This window comes from Balaenoptera borealis (genome assembly GCF_965194805.1).
Source record: "Balaenoptera borealis genome assembly, chromosome: 7".
In the NCBI taxonomy this organism is placed as follows: Eukaryota; Metazoa; Chordata; class Mammalia; order Artiodactyla; family Balaenopteridae; genus Balaenoptera; species Balaenoptera borealis.
This window is the reverse complement of record NC_138864.1, coordinates 110546448-110570303: the sequence shown is the minus strand read 5'-3', so window position 1 is coordinate 110570303 and position 23856 is coordinate 110546448. Positions and strand designations below refer to the sequence as shown.

At 36.1% G+C, this 23856-nt stretch overlaps 1 protein-coding gene across 3 annotated transcripts in view; it reads right to left on the bottom strand.

Annotated features, from left to right (window-relative positions):
• EXOC4 (exocyst complex component 4) overlaps nt 1–23856 on the bottom strand; it is an 816004-nt gene that overhangs the window by 573431 nt on the left and 218717 nt on the right. For all 3 annotated transcript variants that reach the window (XM_082399150.1, XM_082399151.1, XM_082399149.1), the window contains exon 8: nt 4394–4539. In XM_082399150.1, coding sequence (XP_082255276.1) covers nt 4394–4539 — 146 coding nt within the window. The remainder of the gene's footprint in view (nt 1–4393; nt 4540–23856) is intronic.

Genomic DNA, 23856 nt, shown 5'->3' with positions numbered 1-23856 from the left:
TAAGAAATTCCATTTCAAACCTGAGATTTTCAAAGTCAGGATAACAGGCTGACAGGAGAAATCCTTCTAAGAATTACAGCCACTAAGGGGTAAACAGCAACACAGTGAAAGAGCAACAGTGATAACGGGATAGGTTTCTGGCCACAAGGAAGGAGCACCAACGTTTTTCTTAATTATGCCTTCTTTATCGGTTCTTTGACAAGGAAGATGAATACCAAGATGAATGTCAGTCTGAGGGAAACAGCTGAGTTACTTGATCCTTTCTCTGCACCCTGCCAAGAACTAAGAGGGCACAAACAGCCAGAAGAAAGGCAAAGTGTGCAGTACTTCAAAAGTGTCACCTGCCAGTCAAGTGCTGACGAGAAGCCACTGACCTCCAAAAAGCAGGCTGACAGCTATTGATCAGAAACGGCAAGGGAAAAAATAAACTCTTGAGCAAAGAACAGAGAGGCACACCATATACAATAAGAAAGAACTTAAACACACTTAATTAACCTTGGCTAGGGACAATTAAAGAGAGTAATAAGGTTCTTCACAGATGTGACAGAAACAGATGACAGCTTGCCAAAATCTGAATCCTTTATGACCTGATGCATTTTCACTACTCAGGAATCCTTTTTGTGTTTGCAACAAGTCACAGATGGATATGATTTTACAGTAAAAGAGGCATGAGGGATTAGCCAGTCTCACCTCCTCACTTTACAGCCAAAGGCACTGAGGCCACTGAGACAAGAGAACTGCCCTGACTCACATGGCTCATTAATGGTGGAACGAAGACTAGAAATGGGCAAATTTCTAAGAATGGCCTAATTCTGTGCAGGTGATGAGTTTTTATTACTATGTAATAATAGCAAATGTGTAACGATTACTTAAGTTCACTTATTCATTTCCAGTAACATGTTTTCCTACACCACAATTTCAGGATTGGCTACATGTCTGAAAATGTTTACGTGGTCTGAGGTTGCAAGTTAGGGGTGAGGGCTGACAGCATGAAATCTAAACACCCCGAAACCTGCTTTCTGCAATAGGCTCAGACTGAGAACGGTCAGTTGAGCTTGAAGAGGGGTGGGTAGGACGGGAAGGGGCGGAGGGAGGAAGGGAGGGGAGAGGGGAAAGAAAAGGCCTAACAGCAGGCCTTAGGCAGTATCTGAGGCAGTCTTAGTTGCCTCCATCAAACACCTTTCCTCCCACTATCTATCTTGTTCGCTGGCACAGGCCCGATTCTATCTGGGCGTCTGCGCCCTTGCTCCCTCTCACTCGGCAGGGTGCTCAGAAGGGGCTCCCTCTCCAGCTGCAGACCTATCACTGGAGATGAACTCTGATTGCTTTAAGACTGTCACCATGGTCTGCTTCCCCTTGCCAGTGACTGCTTTAGGAATGGGCCTCAGACCCTGGTCCTATTAGTTTTCTTGAGAAAAACTTGCAGAGGGGCTTTGTGACTGGCAAAAAAGATTAATAGATGGATAATTAATCATTAATAAAAACGGATCTGTAATGATATAGCCATTCTGGAACACAGTATGGCAGTGTCTTACACAGTTAAACATAGTCCTACCATATGATCTAGTAATCACGTTCCTGGTATTTATCCAAATGAGTCGAATACTGACACTGACACAAAAACCTGCGCATGAATGCTTATCGCTGCTTTATTCATAACTGCCAGAAGCTGGAAGCAATCAAGATGTCTTTCAATAGCTGAATGGAAAAACAACTGTGGTACATCCACACAAGTAGTATGATTTAGCGATACAAAGGATGCCACAAAAAGCCACAGAAAGACATGGATGAACCTTAAATGCATACTGCTAAGTGAAAGAAGCCAGTCTGAAAAAGCTACGTACTGTATGATTCTAACTTTAAGACATTCTGGAAAGGGCAAACTATAGAGATAGTAAAAAAGATCAGTCATTTCAAGGGGGTAAGGAAAAGGAGGAGGAATGAATAAGTGGAAAATCGGATGTTTAGGGCAGTGAAACTATTCTGTAAGATATTATAATGGTGGATATATGACATTGTGCATTTCTCCAAACCCACAGAACTATACAAAGAGTGAACCCTAACATAAACAATGGACTTTAACTAATAACGATGTATCAATATGGGTTCATCAATTGTAACTAATATGCCACACTAATAATAAGAGGAGAAACTATGGTGTTAATAAAGAGGAGAAACTATGGTGTAAAGGGACATATGGGAAATCTCTGTACTGTCAGCTTAATTTTTCTCTAAACCTAAAATGGATAAAAGTAAAGCCTACTAATTAAAAAAAAAAGAGAGATTTGCAGAATGAATCGCACACTATTTCCTGGGCACCACCATTTTTACTGGAGTGGAACTGAATGCAGAGAAATGGAAAGGGCTGAGTCCTTGATGATACTGTACCAGTGAATTAAAGAATCCTCTACATGTATTCTTATGTGTGAGATAATAACTTTCTTATAGGTTAATCTATTCATTTGGGGTTCCATGCTACTTGCAGACTAAAGCCTTTTAACTGATACTGCATCCAACCTCTGAATAAAACTGTTTAAAAAAAAAAAAAAAAAAAAGAGAACGAATTCAATAAACAGAATGGATTTCATTCCAGTGTGGGCACGGTAAATCTCCTCTCCTCTAGACCACAAGATAAATGAACTGTTGAAACTTTCCTTAATGATTAAGAACTCTATGAATCCTTGACAGAAAACAAATCTCAAAAGTGCATCAACAGAAGATACTGGACTTTCAAATATTTAAAAAGAAGGAATTCAGAATACTGGGATGATACTTATGTAGTCACTTTACATGCTTAGATTTACAGATACAACTTCTTAAATATCTATTAATTCCTTAGAAGACCATAGGTCTGGCAAGACTTAAATCCTATTTCTACCACTTGCTAGCCGTGTGAATTTGCATAATTTCCTTAACCTCTTGTGCCTTGATTTTTTAAAACAATTTTTAAAAACAAATTTTATTTTGGAATCATTAAGTTTATAGAAAAGATGCAAAATAGTACAGAGAGTTCCTGTATACCTTTCACCCAAATCTCTCCCTAATGTTAATGTCTTACATAATCGTGGTACATTTTGTTGCATCTAAGTAATTAACATTGGTATGACACAAAACTACAGACTTTATTTGGACTTCACAAAATTTTCCACTAATATCCTTTTTCTGTTCCAGGATACCACATTGCATTTAGATCACGTGTAATTCTGATAAATAGATTGGGGTTTCCAATGAACTTTTTCTGTGCCATGTATGTGATCCAATAATCCCCTCTGATGAGTGCTGAGGAGAGAAAGTCATTGACCATGAGAATAAACAATACCCAATACCACATAGGTAGTGTTTGGTAGCCTTTGATTCCCAAGGCACTGTTAACTCAGCGGAAGAGTTGGCTTTGCTCCCAGGAGGGTAGTGTGAAGTTTCCTGAGAAGCTTAAGAGCTGATTCTGATTGAGAGTCCCTTCCTAACCTCCACTAATACCATGTGCTCATCTCATACATTTTACTACATGGAACTGTCACCAACTATTTACTTGTCTGTCTTCTTTTCTGAATTACATGTTTCTGTGCATGCGCCTCAATTTTTTTTACCATGTAATAGAGGATGAAAAATAGAACCCACGCCCATTAGATTGTTAGAATGAATAAATACATGAGACAATCCATGAAAGTGGCTTTATGCCTTGGCTAGCACTTAGTAAGGACTCAGGTAAGCATTAACCACTACCCTGCTGCCCAAATTTGGTATAATCTGAATCAAATTATGTTTGATTGAGATTCTTCTGAGAAACTCATTTACCACAGTGCCTGGTACATAGTAAGCACTCAAGCAATGGTAGCTGTTATCGTTATTATTATTAATGTTGATAATATTAACTGTTACCTGTTACCAAGTGACATATGCTTAGGATACGTGGCCAGGTGAGGGTAGCTAATCGTAATTTGAAAAAAAGAATTTCCACATTGTTCTTTTACTAAATCAAGTAAAACCCAATACTACTTAGCTAGAGAGATTTGCGTGACTTTATTAACAAAGGTTGTTTCTTGGCACTTGGGGCTTTCCAAAGGCTGAAATATTTCATTTCCTTTCATTTCATATAAAATTCCCCAGAAACAAGGGGAGAATTTCATTTCTCTTCATTTTATATGACTCCCCAGAAACAAATTCCAGAATTTTTTTTATTAAAAGTTTTAGATAGTCCAGTAACCATATTCCAAAATAGTCACCTCCCTTAAAGAAAACGGAAGTACACAAAGTTGAATATATAGTCACTTCCTATCAATTATTTCAAATCAACTTTAAATGGGTGAAGTAATGGCTGTCAATAAAGTAGAAAACCGTTCAACTGGGATCTAACACATCTTGACACCTATCGTACCAGCAGGGTGATACTTACTTGAAAAGAGAATTTTTGGGCCTTTGAGGTTTCTTCTTGGCAAAAAAGGCTGCACACTCGCGCCCAGTGCTGGCATAACTTAGTTGAGCTGAGGGTTCAGAGGCTGCACGAGTATTTTTCATATCCAAGTACTCAGTCAACAGCATCTGTACAAGCAGACAAACAGCTTAACACACACATTTATGACGTGCTATTAAGAAAAAGCAATTTTAAAACCATGAAGACCTAATTCTAAAACCTCCTTGACATTCAGAAGGATATTAACCTAGCTATTCATATTTCTAGCTGTAGGCCTAAGGGAAGATTCATTGTAGCCAGAAAGTCAGCAATTTGCTACCTACTCCTAAAACTGGGAACGGTGTATAGTGAGCATTTGCACATGGGGGTAAAGGGAACATTTTTATTGAGGGTCTACTATGTGTCAGGCACTGGGCTGGGTGAGTTAATCAATATACTGCTTTAGTCATAATTTAATCCTCATTATTCCAAATTGCAACAGCAGCAGCTGCGATGCCGTAACATTTACTGAGAGCTTACTATATTGCAGGCAAGGGGCTAATCCATTTAGATGTTTTACCTCATTGAAAGCACAAAATTTCATCAGGAAGATCAGTTCTCAGATTATAGACAAGGAACTGGACCAGTACTCTAACAAACCGGCCAGCCAGGTTAGCGAGCCCACAGCAGACTAAGTGGTCCTCACCTGCAAATAATTTCTAGGGCCCACTACTCATCTTCAGAGTTTCAAAGCAACAAAAGCAACAGCTTTTTTGATCACTGCTGCCAGCAGATCCTGCTTATAAAAATCAATCCACTTTAGAGCCTCAGGGGTTTGGGGGCCTGGGCTAGAATCAGTTGTACTATTTCTAAGACAAATGTAGAAAGTGCCCACTGTTGTGAAAGAAAACAGCAGATCTGGAACAGAAATCACCACGGTTCCTAAAGATTATCTAACCTGGGACTAAAGTGTATCAACTCAACTCATTTCTATAATCACTTGCCACGTTTAAAATTTTAAGATAACCAAGTGGTATACAGTACATGTAGACAAACAATTCTACGCATGACTGATGTGAAAGCTTTTCAGAATCAGGGTCCCATATAACTATTATTCTTGCATATATGTATATAATCATTCATCCATTCAACAGAGATGTGAGGGCCATATCAAGCATTATTATCAAAACATTTATGAAGCACACCTGTGACTATATTGCTCCAAGTAAGTTTTAAAGCCAATTATGTCTATAAGCACATACACATTACTGAGTACTTATCAAATATCAGACATTGTAAAAACATGACCTTACTCAATCCTCAAATCTATGAAGTAAGTATTACTAATTGTAATTTAGAGATGAAGAAACTGAGAATTACTGGTATTAAGAAACTAGCCTATATGCATGTCTGGAAGCAGGAGCTAATGGGAAATCTCTGTACTCTCCCCCTCAATTTTGCTTTGAACCTTAAAATGCTCTTTAAAAAAAACTCCAAAAACGGAGGGAGGGAGGGAGGGGGAAGAGGAGGGGGGAGGGGGAGGGAGGGACTAGCCTAAGGCCTTATAATTACAGAATAACAGGCCAGGATTTCATCTCAGGTTTAGTTGACTCCACAGTCTGTTCTCTTCCCCATGACACTCCATTCTCACTAAGAGCATAAAAACTATCAATGAGAATGACCATGGGTGGCAGTAAATGGACTTTATTTCATTTTCTGTACAATAAAGAGTTCGCTGGGAAAGCAGGAAACATGTTAAGAGATTGGTCAATGTTTTTTTATTTATTTACAAGGCCACTGGAGTATTACTCAGCAAACTGATGAAGTAATATAATGACAAGTACTATCTCTGTTACTATATCACTGAAACTGCACAATAATCAGGGAGAATACTGAACTGGGTCTCTACTTTAGTAACAATTCCAGTGATGGACTCAATTATTTTGTAGATTTGGCACTGATGTTAATAAAGTTTGCAGGAATCTGTGATCAAAAGAAGGCTAGTAAATCAGAAAAGAATTTCAAATTGTTGATATCTTTCAAATTTCAACACAGAAAGATGTCTACAAATGCCCTGGTTTCACTCAAATGGTGGCTATTACACCAATATGACAGAATTATGTTTCTACCGAAGCTTGAAGACACACTACACCAAGTAATTCTGTCGAGGTAATTATTGTCCTAAAATTCAATGACTGTCCTTTTACAATAAAATATTGACTGACCAGGACCTAACTAAGCAGCATCCTTAAATCCAGGTATTTTACGATCACTGTTCCTTTTTCTCCACATCAATGAAGTCCCCTTAATTATTAGCTCTCAGGATTCTTAGTCTATTTCTATTCACCAGCTTCTCCCTTTCTATCTACACAAATGTACTATTTCTACCCTCTCCATAAAAATCTTGCTTTGGTCCTCACGATCTATACTCTTATTTCCTTTTTATCTTTACGTTCTAAACTTTAAAAAGCAGCCTCCACATATATTATTTCTCTTACCATGATGTGGTTTTTATCCCTCATTTCTCTCTCAAGCTCCAGTCCCACATCTGTGACTGCATGCCTGACCTATTCACCTATTTCACTGATAAAATCAACCCTAAATTCTGAAACCTAAATCATCTTGCCATAAAATCAGTAATTCCTTCTGCCAACTTTGTTTTTTAGTATTTTCTTATTCTCACTGATCTCCAGGTTTAAAACTTCAGAACTGTCTTTAATACCTTTCCTTATTCTTTGTACCCACAAAGGAGTTAGTGTTCAAGTTCATTAATCACTCTATCTCAACTCTATGAGTTTCCCCTTCTGGTCTATTCTGACAGCCACCACCTTAGTTCACCTCACGTAGTTTTCCTCATTTAGTTTTCTGCCTCGCATCTCTTACTCTTCCAATCTTCCTACATCCTCAACAGAGTGATCTTCCTAAAACACAGCTGCTCCAAAAAAAAAAGGGTACAAATGAATTTATCTACAAAATAGTTACAGATGTAGAAAACAAACTTATGGTTACTAGGGGGTGAGGGGGGGAGGATAAATTGGGAGATTGGGATTGGCATATACACACTACTATATATAAAATAGATAGCTAATAAGGATAGATATAATAGATAACTAATAAGCACCTACTGTATAAGGGAACTCTTCTCTATACTGTGTAATGGCCTATATGGGAAAAGAATCTAAAAAACAGTGGATATCTTGATATGTATATGTATAACAGCTTCACTTCACTGTACACCTAAAAGTCACACAACATTGTAAATCAACTACACTCCAATAAAAAGTAAAAACAAGAAACAAACAAAATAAAAAACACAGTTGCTGCTACCATCACAAGGCACCTCATCATCTACAACTATCTGACCTCAATACTCCAATCATATCTTATTCTCCCTAACATGAACCCAACACTCCAATCAAGATCACCTAGTTAACTCTCCCCTGAATATGCCAGGGCCCCCTCATTTCTGGAAGGCCTACCCTAGATTACCCTCTCTCCTAACTCCTAACAGACCCTTCCAAAAAAACAGTTCCAGTGTTCCCTCTTCAACCACTCCTTTCCCAGGCCACTCTAAGTCAGCTGACCCCTTTTCTGAGCTCCTCAAGTATCCACTTTACACATCATTAAAAGAAAGTATTCATCCCAAACTGCCTAAGACTATTAGCTATTATTTAATGAAAAGACACCTCACCATTGATAAACATGAGGATTTTTTATATTCCCTAAAGCATTGTATTTCTTCATTTCCACCACAGAGCCATGCAACATATCAGTGAATCAAAAAAAATAGGGAACCACTGAATTTTAAAAAGCATGTGATAAGCCTTGATGTATATATCGTTATATGCAAATTAGAGACAGTCTCCAAAGTAGAAAGAGTCCAGAGTACAAAAATCTACCCTGTGAGTAAAGTAAAAAAGGGATAGCTGCAATTTTAACCACAGGTTTTGCGATGTTTGTTTCCTTCATTGTGTTTGCCTCTTTTTCCTAATAACATTCACCACCAGTTGAAAAATACTGCTTTAAAACAGGTAAAGTTTTATGTTGACACTCAAATTGATAAAAGTGCATTTTTTAATGTCTCAAAGAAAAAATAAGCCCCTACTTCTAAGATGCCTGAAATGTGTTTGAATTACACTAAATCTTCTACTACAAAGTCTTGACACAAACACCAGATGCCTGGTATTAAAATATAACCATATCATTTCTTGGTGATTCTACATCATTGTGGATAACGTACTGCATCTTCCAAATTGTACATAAATATCCTAAACACTCACGGATGAGTTCAAATTTCCATTTTTATGAAAAGAAATAAGCTATACAGCTTGTCTTTTGCCTGGGGGAAATCACCCAAGATTGGAATTCTGGGGCAAAGGGCATTACATATAATAACAAATACATTCTGCCTACAGAAAATCTGTAGAAGATAATCCCGTGTGTGTTCTTGCTGCCTCTAAATTCCTTCCTATCTCATTCATTTCTTTCTCTTTTTAAGTACCAGGAATTGCTATTTCTTGTTGATCAAGAGTTCAAAAAATTAAAAGTCATAGTTTATTTGTGTTTTAAGTTTAACTTAAAAGGTATTTGTAAAACTGAAGACAAGAAACATGAAAACACAGTTGAAAAGCACCTGAAAACTCTATATACACCAGTGATATCATGATTCACTGTGTTTTTTGAGTATCTGGTATGTTAGATGGTTCTGTGGCAGAAGCAAAGAAATATGATGCTTTAATAGAGCATACAAATTGGAGTGGTTAGGCATCTCTTCTGCTATAAGACTGATTAGCAGTTGCTAAGATGCTAGTCAGTAACCCCATGATATATAAAGCAGGGCCAAGATTTTGAGATTTATAACATGTTCTAACATTGGTAATATCATTCTGAATGGACCCCTCATTTACCATTTAATCCTCTTTATTTAACATATTGCCTATGGCTGCTTGTGGTTATACACATAGAATTTTCTAAAAATAAACGTGCGATTTACAGACTTAGAATTAACACATCTCCTGTCTTCAGCCTCTGCATTTATCCAAGTAGCTACTCACTGAAACACCCAGATCCTTCTAGATACTTAATGTGGTAGATCCTTTTTAGTATCTTCCCAGCTTACAAAATCTTCGTCTCATCTAAGGACGGTTCCCCAACCACACAATGGACTTGGGTAGCCAGGCCTGGGATCCCACCGTCTAGGTCAGAGCCTACTTCACCAGGGAAACAGCCAACCCTCAATTAGCCAATCAGATTCTCTTTCCCAGGACTGTGTTAGTGGGATATGGTCTGTGCTCGTCAATGTAAGTGAGGAGATGTAAATACTTTGGGGCAACCACCTTTTACCATGTGGATGAAAAATCAAAGACAGCCAATGTGCAGAGAGAGAATAAAGAATGAACCAGATAACCAGAGAGAAAAAGGAGACCCACAGGAGAGAGATTCAAAGGTTGCAACCTTAAGTTATCCATAGTGCAAAGGTCTCAAATCCAGTTGCTGATAAGGTCTTAGATTTTCTACCCTTGGGTTCTACAATATATCCTTACAGCCTTTAGTATGTTTTCCTTATTTTTTCCTTATGATAACTTGAATGAGTTTTTGTTTCTTCACTAAGCTATCTATGGATAAACAATTATATACTAATATGCATCCAGTGACAGTTATATCACAAATAGTATTTTTGTAAAACACTGGTATCTTATAAAAACGGGAGTAGTGGTTTGCACAGATTTCAATCTCTGCAACTAGGAAACCAATTCTCCTGACTACTACCTTCAAATGTTTGATGATTTACAGCAAAGCCATACTGTGTATGTGTCCCCCCTACCCGCACCCACCCCCCACCGTGAATCTGAGAACTAGACTGCTTCATGACGGGAGTAAGTCTAAGGTGAAAAAAAATTACCTTGAGCTCCCAATATGAAGTAAGGCTCAACTTTCTTGTGCAATATCTTGACTGTGCCTACAATAAATATTGTAATTTTTAATAATTGGCTCTTTTAAAATACAGATGCCCAGGAGTTTTTGTTCCAGGAACAGCAAAGTAGCTTCCTTGGACTATCCCTCATACTGATGATAATTATAACAGCTGAAAAAACATATTAAAAAAATAAGAATTTGAAGGCCCTGGAGAGGAGCCAAATTAGGCAGAAACTGGTGGCTATGATCCCTGAGAGAAGAAAGGAAGCACACTAGTTCCTCTGGATTTTTCCCAGAGAACCCCTTCCAGCATCCATGGAGCAAGAGTAGAACCAAGCAGAAACCAGTCTCACTGGATGGAGGAGGCAAGGCCTAGCAAAGGGAGACCAGGAGGTCCAGAATTTGAAAAGAGAAATCCAGAGGTGGAGGAGGAGCAAAATCAGGGTAATATACGCCTCAAACTATCACCTTGATTCCAGAAAATATTCAATAGTAACACTGAAACAAAGTAACAATATTTTCTAAAACTAGGACCACCATTTAAAATTACTACAAACTATCAGATTTCCCCTGTAAGGTTGCTAATGGATGAAATATGAGTGACAAAGAAAAAACAAAAGAAGTCATCTTTTGAAAATAGCAGTCTCATTTCCCCATTGTATAAGGACTAAAGTATTCTGCAGTAAGAAAACCAAAAAAAAAATAAACAGTCATTCTGCAAATGGAATGGCTGCCTGCTTCATTATACTCATTATCAATGGCAATTGTATCATGAAAACTACTATGTATGGTCTTGTGAATAGTTCCTTAGTGTTCAAAGTAAAACAGATGAAAAAATTCCAAGACTACACAAGTATTTCCTGGTCCTCTGTCAAAGCCCTGACAAGCAGAGTCTCAAAGAGCTCACATTTACCTCCCCCCACACCCCCAACAGAAGAGCTTTTAACAAAGAAACCCCAGTTTTAGATAGCTTTCAAAAGAAAGTTTTCATTTATTTTAAATTAAACGTATTTACTTAATACGTAAAATATGCAAGGTATTATCCTGGATATAAAAACAAGACTAAAAAAAAATGCTTCCCTAATATTAAAACAAGTGAATTTTACTATATATAAATTAAAAATTTAAGTGAATTAAAAGCCAAATCAATCAATCCATCAATCCTTCCCTCAATGTGCTTATAGAGACAAACATGAATGACTACAAAACATGGGAGAAGGTGGGAAGCATCAGGTCAAAGAAACTGCTGTGAGCATTTATAGAAGGACAAGATTGATCCCAAGTAGGACAATAAAAAAGAGTTTCAAGATCATAGGACATAAATAAAATCTTATAATGTGTAAAAGGCCAAAAAAATGGCAGAAAGAACAGAATAAATAAACAGTGCTGGGGAAATTCCGGGTGTCTTCAGTGAACTGCAAATAGTTCAGGTAACATAAAAATGAAGTCTGAGAGGTAAGCCTGGAAAGGTGGTAAATGCACAAACTTCTCAGGGCCTCTAACACCAGGCTCAGGTACTGAAGTCAAGTACAGAATGAGGAGGGCAGTAAAAAGCTTTCAATAGGTAAATAAAATGTTGATAAACACACTGTAAATAAATCAATCTGCTGGCATATACAATAATAGATTAGAAGGCAATGGGATTTGGGGAAAAATGAATGATTAAGGTAATAAGATAAAGGGAGGGGGACACGAAAAAAAACTACCATGATAGTTGAAATTAAAAAAAAAAAAAAGGATTTTAAACTAAAGTAGTGGTAATGAGATTTTACAATTAGGGATACATTTGTGAGTTGACGCAGAGGAAAAAAATGAAAAAATTTAAGCAGGTATTCTACGAAGGAAAGAAGAGAAATTTTAAAATGCTAAAAGATTGCACATGTGAGGGACTAAAACACTGTGGTTCAAGAACAATGATCAGGAATGCAGGAAAAATGAGTTTGATAGGGACAATAAATTTAGTTTGGAATATAATCCCTTGTGAAGCATATGAATATTCATGCATACCCTCAAATACATAATTGTGAAAGGGGAAATAATGTTGATGAGATTTCCATGATTTATACACTAATTAACTTCCATTAGGACTGTTAAGTGTTTTTCTACAAGTTCTCTGAGGATACTGTGAAGGACATATATCTTCGAATATTTGTAATCTGATTTTATCCCATAATATTTTTAAAACAGCTTTGTTGAGGTACAATTTATATACCATAAAATTCACCTAATGTCGTGTACGGCTGAACAGCTTTTAAGTAAATGTATACAGTTGTGCAACCATCACTACAATCATTGTAGAACACCTCTAACACTTCAGAAAGTTCCCTTCTGATGTTACCTGCAGGTTTTTCACAGGGACTTTTATCAGACAGAGAAAGTTCCTTTCTAGTTCTAGTTTGCTGAAGGTTTTTGCTTTTGTTTTGTTTTCTTAGTCATCAATGGGGTCAAGTGCTTTCCTGTGTCTATTGAGATAATTATGAAGCTTTTTCCTTTATTCTATGAATATGGTATATTACATTCATTGATTTTTTTTTTATAAATCCCACTTAATTGTGGTATGTAACACATACCACATACATTCATACATGTGGTATGAATCCACATGTTGATGGATTCAATTTACTAGTATTTCGTTTGAGATTTTTGCATCTATGTTGACGAAGGACATTGCTCTATAGTTTCCTCTGCTATCTCGAATTTTTATCAGGGTAATAATGGACTCATAGATGTGTTGAAAAGTGTTTCTCATCTCTGTTTTCTGAAAGAGTTTGCAAAGGATTGGTATTATTACTTCTTCAAATGTTTAATAAAACATTTGTGTACTTATGTATGTGTAGGAAATTTTTAAATTATTTAATTTATAGGCATAATTTGAAGATATTGTGGGTTCGGTTCCAGACCATTCCAATAAAGTGAGTATCGTAATAAAGCGAGTCACATGAATGTTTTTGGTTTCACAGCACATGTAAAATCTATGTTTACACTATACATGTGCAAGAGCATTATGTCTGAAAAAATGTACATACCCTAATTTAAAAATAATGCTGTTGAACACACAGCACTGATAGACTTGCTCAACACAGGGTTGCCACAAACCTCCAATTTTTAAAAAATGCAGTATCTGCAAAGCTCAACCAAGCAAACTGCAACAAAATGAGGTATGCCTGTATTTGTTACAGGACAATTTAGATTTTCTATTTCTTCTTGAACCAGTTTTGGTATTTTGTTTCTTTCTAGGAATTTGTCCACTTCGTCTAAGTGGTCTAACTGGCATAATTGTGGTCTCATTGGCATAAAGTTAGTCATTATAATCTTTTTAACATCTATATGGTCTACAGTGATGTCTCCTCTTTCATTCCTGATTTCGGCATTTTTTGAGATTTCTCTCCTTTTTAATTTATCAGTCTAGCTAAAGATTTATCAATTTTTGATCTTTTCAAAGAACCAACTTTTAGTTTCATTACTTTTTGGTATTGTTCCTCTGATTTTTATTTGATTTTTCACTCTAATCTTTAACATTTTTTCCTTCTGCTTGCTTTGGGTTTGATATTTGCCCCCCCCCTCCTTTTTCTAGCTCTTAGGGTGGAAACTTTGATTGTTGATCTTAGGTCTTTCTTCTTACACCCATGGTGTATTCAGAAGTTTGTTGTTTTACTTCCAAGTATTTGAGAAGTGCCAAAATTTCTTCCTGTTGTTTATTTAATTCTGTTATGTATGGAGAACATACTTCGTGTGATTTCAATCCTTTTAAATGTATTGAGACTTAACTTCATAGTCTACTATATGATCTATCATGGAGTATATTTGAAGGACATGAAAGAATCTGTATTCTGATGGTGTTAAGTAGGGTGTACCATCTATGTCACTTTAAGTCATGGTGCTTGATAGTATAGCTCATGTTTTGTATGTTTTCTGTCCAGTTGTTCCACTAATTATTTTAAAGGAGTATTGAAATCTCCAACTATAAGTGTTGAATTTTCCACTTATTTCAATTCTCCGTTTTCCCTCCATGCATTTTGGATCCCACAGTATTTTCATGATTTTTTATTTATAGCTTACCCATAGAAAATAGAATACAACAAGACCATGCCAGGGGAAGACACAGAAGTGGTCTCAATGCCCAAAGGCACATTCCTAACTGCAGCTTCATTCTCTGCCTATTTCACTAGAACGTATTTTAAAGTTCATTCTACATATTTACGCCACTTTCTCCCCTTTTCTCATCAAAGTTGACACAACCTCCATGGTTTTCTTACACCATTACAAAAATGTTAGCTGCTGTTACAGTTTTACTCTGTACTACGACTCACAAGTTTCATCAGAATATATTAATGACTCCTTTTTACCATTACACAGTCTTTCTCAGTCTCCTCAATCCCAATGACCTCTATTACTCTTTGACATTCTTTCTCCATTGGAAATACTCCATCTCCAACGTCCCTAATTCTGAATTCTCCTCTCTGACCACAGTGTTTTAACTCCTCCCAAAAAATACATACACCTCTTCCTTCTTAGTTTGTGCTAAAATTCTAGAAAGACTGGTCTATACATAGGAATCACTTGGAGAACTATTTTAAAATAAAGATTCATGCACCTCACCTTAGAACTGCAAATTGAGAGGACAAGTCAGAAACACAAAAAGTCTGTGCTTAAAACCAGTTCTACCACTTACTAGCAATGTGACCTTGGCAAGTTACTTAATCTTGCTAAACTGTATCTCCCTCAACTGTGAAATATGGGTAATAGAATCTACTTCACAGAATTAATATGAAAACTAAAATAAACAACATACATAAAATGCTTGGCTCGTAACAGGCTATTATTATCTCTGAGGATAAGGCTCAGAAATTTGTTGTTTTTTTAAAATGCATCCCAGGAACCAGGTAACTAAGATATTACCTCTCTGTGCCTGAGAACCTTGGTTCCTCATCTTTAAAACAGGAATAATATTACCTACTCCCACAGAATTATCATCAGGATTAAATGAGTTAATGCTGTAAATCACTTTGAACATAACCTGGGGCATAGCAAACACTTTATAAATGTTATTAAATAAATAAATAAATATAATTATCTCTATATCCTCATCATCTTCTCACTGATATCATTCTTCTCCTTCTTCTTTCCTCCTCCCCGTCTCTCTCCAGTAAAGATCTCAATCTCTAAATTCAGGCTCCTGCTAATATTCATCTCTAAACTTTTGAAATTTTTTCTTTCACTTCCCTGAGATTGACTACCACATTTTTCTTCTTAACTATCTGAAGTTCAATATGCTTACTCTTACTCTTGTTCTCTTCCATTTTAGTCATATCTTCATTTCATATGATTCCCAAATCTCCCTCTACCATCATACTTTCTCCCAAGCGCCAGAGGTGTACTGTCATTGCCTGCAAGAGTGTCTTATCACAGTAAGAAAGTGAAAACAGCACAACAGATATTGAAAGTATCGGGGCATGGGGTCAACAAACATCCTGACCAAGCAAACTCTTTATTATCACCTCTCTTCAAAAGGAGGAAGAGGGGGAAAGAAGGAAGAAACAAAGGTCTTCTTAGTTTCTCTCTTTGTTAACACCACTGTCATTTCTCTGACCTCCCAGGATCACAATCTGTAGTTAGCTGACTCTTCTCAGGCTTGTTCTCCAAATCAACTGCCAAGTCCTATCTTATACCACACATCTTATGTCCATTTCCTCTTTTAAACGTTTTCATTCCTACCCTCATGTATTTAAATCTGATCCTCATTATCCTTCACACAGCTTAGTACAACAGTCTCCCAACTGCTCATCCCGCCTTACACCTCTCATGACAATCTATCCCACAACCCACTACACTCACTAACATAGAGCCCAATGCCATCATTCTTCTGCTCAAATCCTTCAATGGTGCCCTCCTTGCAAGCAAAATAAACCTGTATATCCTCCTGTCATTCAGCACCTTCCACAACCCAACTGACTTCGGCAGCCTTATTTCCTCTTAGTTGTTTTTACATAATTACCATTTAGTTAACCTAGATAATTTCCTGTTCCATAAATAAATCCCAAGGGTTTCTGTCATGTCTGAGTTTATCCTTTCTTCCCCCTGCTTGTAACTACCTCTATCATTAATCAAGCATGGGAGAATGAGTTCAAGAAAGTGAATTTAAGTATTAACTTGATTGATTTTTAACAAATTACACGTTCACCATCCAGATGTTACTAATCACAACCCACATGCCCAATGGAGATGTCAACCCCATGCACGAGGAAGCAGAGGCTGGTGTTACACCTTGGAAGTTTCATCTTCTTATGGTGCTATCTCTACCTTCTTTTCTCCCACAGTGGTCTTTTATGTTACTTACCCTTAGTCTTATGATAACAACTAGCTGCCTCTATCTTCACAACAGATATAAATGTGTAACATGTGCTGGCAGGTAGAACAGACTTTTCTTATCCTCTTTACTACCTGAAGGTCAATATTCCATCAGTAGGCTTACAGACAAATTGAGACAATCAGACAATCAGGGAGCATATCTCCAAAAGATGCTGGCTTTTTTTCTGGTTTTCACATCTTTACCATACTCATTTTAGATTAACACCAGACATTAATAATTCGTATCTCACAGTGGGGGGAAAAAGAACATGTGTGAAAATTGTGGGGGGGAAATAAAAAAAAGCTTCTGATTGATCCAGCTCATATTTTACCATTATATGTGTGTATGTATATATATTTAACTTTTCCTCTGTTTATCTCCTAAACTCCCAACAGAGAGAATAAACATGAATAAGCACATTGTGTAAACAAGCCACGGTCCCTACCTTCTGGGAGGTTATCATCTATCTTAACTGTTAACTATGGTATCTCACTCTCATTAAAACCCACACTGTAGTTTGTATCTCTCAAGGATTTTATCTTGTGGTTATTTGCCTTCTCTCCTGCCTCTCAGTGCAAGCCATGCCTTTTCTTTGTGTCTCTGTTAACATCTAGCACAGTGTCTTGAACAAAGTAGATGCTCCCTAGTAGGTTACCTAAATTGAAAGTAAGATGCTTGAAAGGGCAGCTACTTATTGACGTCTTACATTCACAGACAAGCTCCCTGGAGTAGAACTATAACACCCATGGTGAAACTTCAGGCTTTTTGAGGTACATTAATTTACTCACATCACAGGAATATCATTTATTAAATTTCTGCTCCAGTGAGATAAGTGCTACCCTAATGACCTGAAAGAGTTAATGCATCTTGGAAAAGACCCAAATTGCTCTCTGGAGACAGTTTATTCAATTAAGTGGCTACAACCCAGAATTTTCAATTAGCAGTTCAGTTACTAGAGACTCCTTCATACTGGTTATCTCTTATCTGTGAACATTGACACACCTACAAAAAAACAATGTTTGCTTATAGTTCATTCAAAATGGATTATTTAGGAATAACAAGTGCAGATTCAGACTTGATTAACATTTATTTTGTACCTACTGAGTGCCAGGAACTATGTTAAGTACATTTCCCTTAGGATTTGAGGGGAATATTGTTAAGACTGGGAGATAATGAGATTTAGAGGCACTGAGAATACAAAGCACAAGGACAAAGCAGGTCCTTTCTTTAAGGAGTCCACAAAGAAGATTTCAACTGAATTCATCTAAGGCTCTTCAGAATCTGGTTTCTGTCTATCTGATCACATTTTACACCCCTCTGTACAAATTGTGTATATGGTAAATTCAGTAAGGTACTCACTGTTGGCATACATGCCTGTTATACCTACCTAGAATGATCTGCCCACTCGCCTGAAGTCTAGCCTTCCTTAAAGAGCCAGATCCTACCAAATACACAAAACCGTCCCTGACCAATCTATCTTAAGTCATCTCTCTAAATTCCTACAGGACCCACAGTTGATTACCCAGATTTGGCAATTAATCATATACTGCTGGATATTTAACTTTACCTCTACTTATCTCAAACTCCCAACATGACTTGATGAGAAGGCACTTTGTCTAATACTTCCCTGTATTACCACAGATTCATGCCACATTGGAATAACTTAACTAAAATCCTTTAAAGCTGAAGGAGCAACTTAATATCACTCATTTCTATACTTAACTCTTGCATCTACAATAAAGATTCCATCTATAAAATAAGCAAAATTCTTCTATCTGAAAATGATGAAATTATATATATAATATATTATATAATATAATTATATATAAAATTATAATTATAATTATATAATATATTATATTATGTTAATAAATTATATAATATATAATGTATTTTAATATTATATAAATTATAATTTATAATTTATAATTTATATATATATATAAATTATATAATTTATAATTTATAATTTATATATAATTTGTAATATATAAATTATATATTATATATATAAAGTATATTATATATATTATATTGTATATAATAAATAAATATAAATATAAAAATTATATTATATATATAAATATATAATTATAATTATGTAATATATATATATATATTTCCCTTAAGTAAGATACTAAACTGATTAAAAAAAAAAAAACTGTTGACAGTTTGGTTAAACAAAAGTAATCCTGTTTTATCAGTTTTGTGGCCTGAAAACAAATTTCCAAATCCATAAGAGGCCTGTGATTACTATATGCTATTTCTACTGAAATATTTTATGTTAATTCAAAACATGGGACTAAGCCATTTCATTTACCTACTACATTTGAGGTTAGCCTATAATTTAAAAGATTAACCAATTAACTGCACTGCTGGTTTAAGTAGGATTAAACTTAAGTAAGTTTATAGTAAACATAGAAACTCTAGGGTCCAAAAACGGAGAACTACTTCATCGATATTTCTGGAATCGAATTTAATTATTTCAGATCAATTTTTCTATTTAAATTTATTTTTCCCACATACTACTTTGTTTTATTTTTATCTTTTATTTAAAAGCAATATATGCTCATAAAAATTTTACCTGGTATGGAAACATGTAAAGATTCAAGTATTCTTTAATAATACTGTTGTATACAATGTATTTTAAAGATTTGCCTTTGTTGATACTTTCATTATTTTCTCCTGTCATTCCTCTAAATGCTAATAAGCAGTGTTCTGCACAAAGTACCTATGAAATGCATTATATGCATTGATCAGAGAGCCCAAGTCTACAGGCAAGTGAATAAAACCTGCCAGATTGTCAGCATATGGTCCAATAGGATCCTTTGGGCTTTTAACTATTTACTTCCCATTTTCCATACATCATAGCACATCTCAATTTGTTGATTATGCTACACTGACCTGCTCCAACACATTTACCTCTTCCCTTCTGTCCCCACAACCCAAGGGCAATATCTGAATAGCTGAAACGCCTGAAAGTTTAGAAAGAAGTTGCATACCTGAAAAATTTCTCTCTCCAAAGTGTACATCTTTTAATTTTAACTCTCAAAAAGACTACCACACTCCGTAGAAGAATGCAATTTTAAAAAATGCATATACTCTATGCTTTCACTTATATATGGAATCTAAATATAAAACAAATGAGTAAATATAACAAACAGAAATAGAATCACAGATACAGAGAACAGACTGGTGGTTGCCAGAAGGGAGGGGATGAGGGGCAGGAGCAAAATGGGTAAGCGGGATTAAGAGGTACAAACTACTAGGTATAAAATAGGTAAGTTACAAGGATGTAATGTACAGCACAGGGTATATAGCCAGTATTTTATAATAACTTTACATGGAGTATAATCTATAAAAATATCAAATTACTATGTTGTACACCTGAAGCTAACATAATATTGTAAGTCAACTATACACTTCAAAAAAAAATGCAACGTGAGTCAGCTCTACCCACCACTAGAGCCTCCCATCAAGCCTCTTAGATAGCCTCAACAACCAGAGGACAGACAGCAGAAGCAAGAAAAACTATAATCCTGCAGCCTGTGGAACAAAAACCACAGTCACAGAAACATAGACAAGATGAAAAGGCAGAGGGCTACATACCAGATGAAGGAACAAGATAAAACCCCAGAAAAACAACTAAATGAAGGGGAGATAGGCAATCTTCTAGAAAAATAATTCAGAATAATGATAGTGAAGATGATCCAGGACCTCGGAATAAGAATGGAGGCAAAGATGGAGAAGATGCAAGAAATGTTTAACAAAGACCTAGAAGAATTAAAGAACAAACAGAGATGAACAATACAATAACTGAAACAAAAAATACACTAGAAGGAATCAATAGCAGAATAACTGAGGCAGAAGAACAGATAAGTGACCTGGAAGACAGAATGGTGGAATTCACTGCTGCGGAACAGACTAAAGAAAAAAGAATGCAAAGAAATGAAGACAGCCTAAGAGACCTCTGGGACAACATTAAATGCAACAACATTCGCATTATAAGGGGTCCCAGAAGGAGAAGAGAGAGAGAAAGGACCAGAGAAAATATTTGAAGAGATTATAATCGAAAACTTCCCTAACATGGGAAAGGAAATAGCCACCCAAGTCCAGGAAGCGCATCGAGTCCCATACAGAATAAACCCAAGGAGAAACACGCCAAGACACATGTAATCAAAGTGGCAAAAATTAAAGACAAAGAAAAATTATTGAAAGCAGCAAGGGAAAAACGACAAATAACATACAAGGGAACTCCCATAAGGTTAACAGCTGATTTCTCAGCAGAAACTCTACAAGCCAGAAGGGAGTGGCATGATATACTTAAAGTGATGAAAGGGAAGAATCTACAACCAAGATTACTCTACCCGGCAAGGATCTTATTCAGATTTGATGGAGAAATCAAAAGCTTTACAGATAAGCAAAAGCTAAGAGAATTCAGCACCACCAAACCAGCTCTACAACAAATGCTAAAGGAACTTCTCTAAGTGGGAAACACAAGAGAAGAAAAGGACCTACAAAAACAAACCCAAAACAATTAAGAAAATGGTCACAGGAACATACATATCAATAATTACCTTAAACATGAATGGATTAAATGCTCCAACCAAAAGACACAGGCTTGCTGAATGGATACAAAGACAAGACCCATATATATGCTGTCTACAAGAGACCCAATTCAGACCTAGGGACACATATAGACTGAAAGTGAGGGGATGGAAAAAGATATTCCATGCAAATGGAAATCAAAAGAAAGCTGGAGTAGCTATACTTATATCAGATAAAATAGACTTTAAAATAAAGAATGTTACAAGAGACAAGGAAGGACACTACATAATGATCAAGGGATCAATCCAAGGAGAAGATATAACAATTATAAATATATATGCACCCAACATAGGAGCACCTCAATACATAAGGCAACTGCTAACAGCTATAAAAGAGGAAATCGACAGTAACACAATAATATTGGGGGACTTTAACACCTCACTTACACCAATGGACAGATCATCCAAAATGAAAATAAATAAGGAAACAGAAGCTTTAAATGACACAATAGACCAGATAGATTTAATTGATATTCATAGGACATTCCATCCAAAAACAGCAGATTACACTTGCTTCTCAAGTGCACACGGAACATTCTCCAGGATAGATGACATCTTGGGTCACCAATCAAGCCTCAGTAAATTTAAGAAAATTGAAATCATATCAAGCATCTTTTCTGACCACAGCGCTATGAGATTAGAAATGAATTACAGGGAAAAAAACGTAAAATACACAAACACATGGAGGCTAAACAATACGTTACTAAATAACCAAGAGATCACTGAAGAAATCAAAGAGGAAATCAAAAAATACCTAGAGACAAATGACAATGAAAACGACGATCCAAAACCTATGGGATGCAGCAAAAGCAGTTCTAAGAGGGGAATTAATAACAATACAATCCTACTTCAAGAAACAAGAAAATTCACAAATAAACAACTTAACCTTACACGTAAAGGAACTAGAGAAAGAAGAACAAACAAAACCCAAAGTTAGCAGAAGGAAAGAAATCATAAAGATTAGAGCAGAAATAAATGAAATAGAAACAAAGAAAACAACAGCAAAGATCAATAAAACTAAACCCTGGTTCTTTGAGAAGATAAACAAAATTGATAAACCATTAGCCAGACTCATCAAGAAAGAGGGAGAGGACTCAAATCAATAAAATTAGAAATGAAAAAGGAGAAGTTACAACAGACACCACAGAAATACAAAGCATCCTAAGAGACTACTACAAGCAACTCTATGCCAATAAAATGGACAACCTGGAAGAAATGGACAAATTCTTAGAAAAGTATAACCTTCCAAGACTGAACCAGGAAGAAACAGAAAATATGAACAGACCAATCACAAGTAATGAAATTGAAACTGTGATTAAAAATCTTCCAACAAACAAAAGCCCAGGACCAGATGGCTTCACAGGTGAATTCTATCAAACATTTAGAGAAGAGCTAACACCCATCCTTCTCAAACTCTTCCAAAAAATTGCAGAGGAAGGAACACTCCCAAACTCATTCTATGAGGCCACCATCACCCTGATACCAAAACCAGACAAAGACACTACAAAAAAAAGAAAATTACAGACCATTATCACTGATGAATACAGATGCAAAAATCCTCAACAAAATACTGGCAAACAGAATCCAATGACTCATTAAAAGGATCATACACCACGATCAAGTGGGATTTATCCCAGGGATGCAAGGATTCTTCACTATATGCAAATCAATCAATGTGATACACCATATTAACAAACTGAAGAATAAAAACCATATGATCATCTCGATAGATGCAGAAAAAGCTTTTGACAAAGTTCAACACCCATTTATGATAAAAACTCTCCAGAAATTGGGCATGGAGGGAACCTACCTCAACATAATAAAGGCCATATACGACAAACCCACAGAAAAAAAAAATGCAACGTGGTAGGATGATTAACCTGACTCCTTACACCCTGAGAATGAATGTTTGTAAACATGACTTCAGAACATCAGAGGGAGGGAGGAGCCTGGCTCTCCTAGTTATGCAAATTGCTACAGCTCCACCTAATTTATCCTTGGCCCTATTCTACCACTGGGTAACAAGCTCATACCATATAGCAAGTCATAGGAAAGAAAAAGACAGCATGCTATTTAAATACCAACCACGTAAACTCAGAAGCAATACAGTACAATTCATGTACCTCATGTTCTCTGCTAATTGCTTAAGACATCCAGCTATGGAGAAGACAGCAACAGTAGCCAGGCCCTAGTCTTCTGTAAATGCCAGCTCTTAATAACAAACTCCAAAAAGGTCTTAATCGCATTTACCAAGAGCTCATGAACTTTAAAAGTTGTTAATCAGATTTCCATGTAAATGGAATGACGATTAAAGGTTAAGTAGAGATTTCTGAAATTTCAGAAGTTAGAATATATTGCCCTTCACAGGGGAAATAAAAAAATAAAAAAAAAAAGATCAGTCTTGACAGGAACTAAACATCTTAATTAAACGTGCAGAAGTACCATGCTTATTTTTATGTGAAGTTCTATTTTCAAATGTCAAAGTTAATCATGCACTTGACTAAAAACGTGCAATATTCACTCCGCCAGAGAAGAACTGCCTTAGTATTCTTTTCTGAGACAACATCTGCAGGTCTCCAAAAATTTCTCTGGTG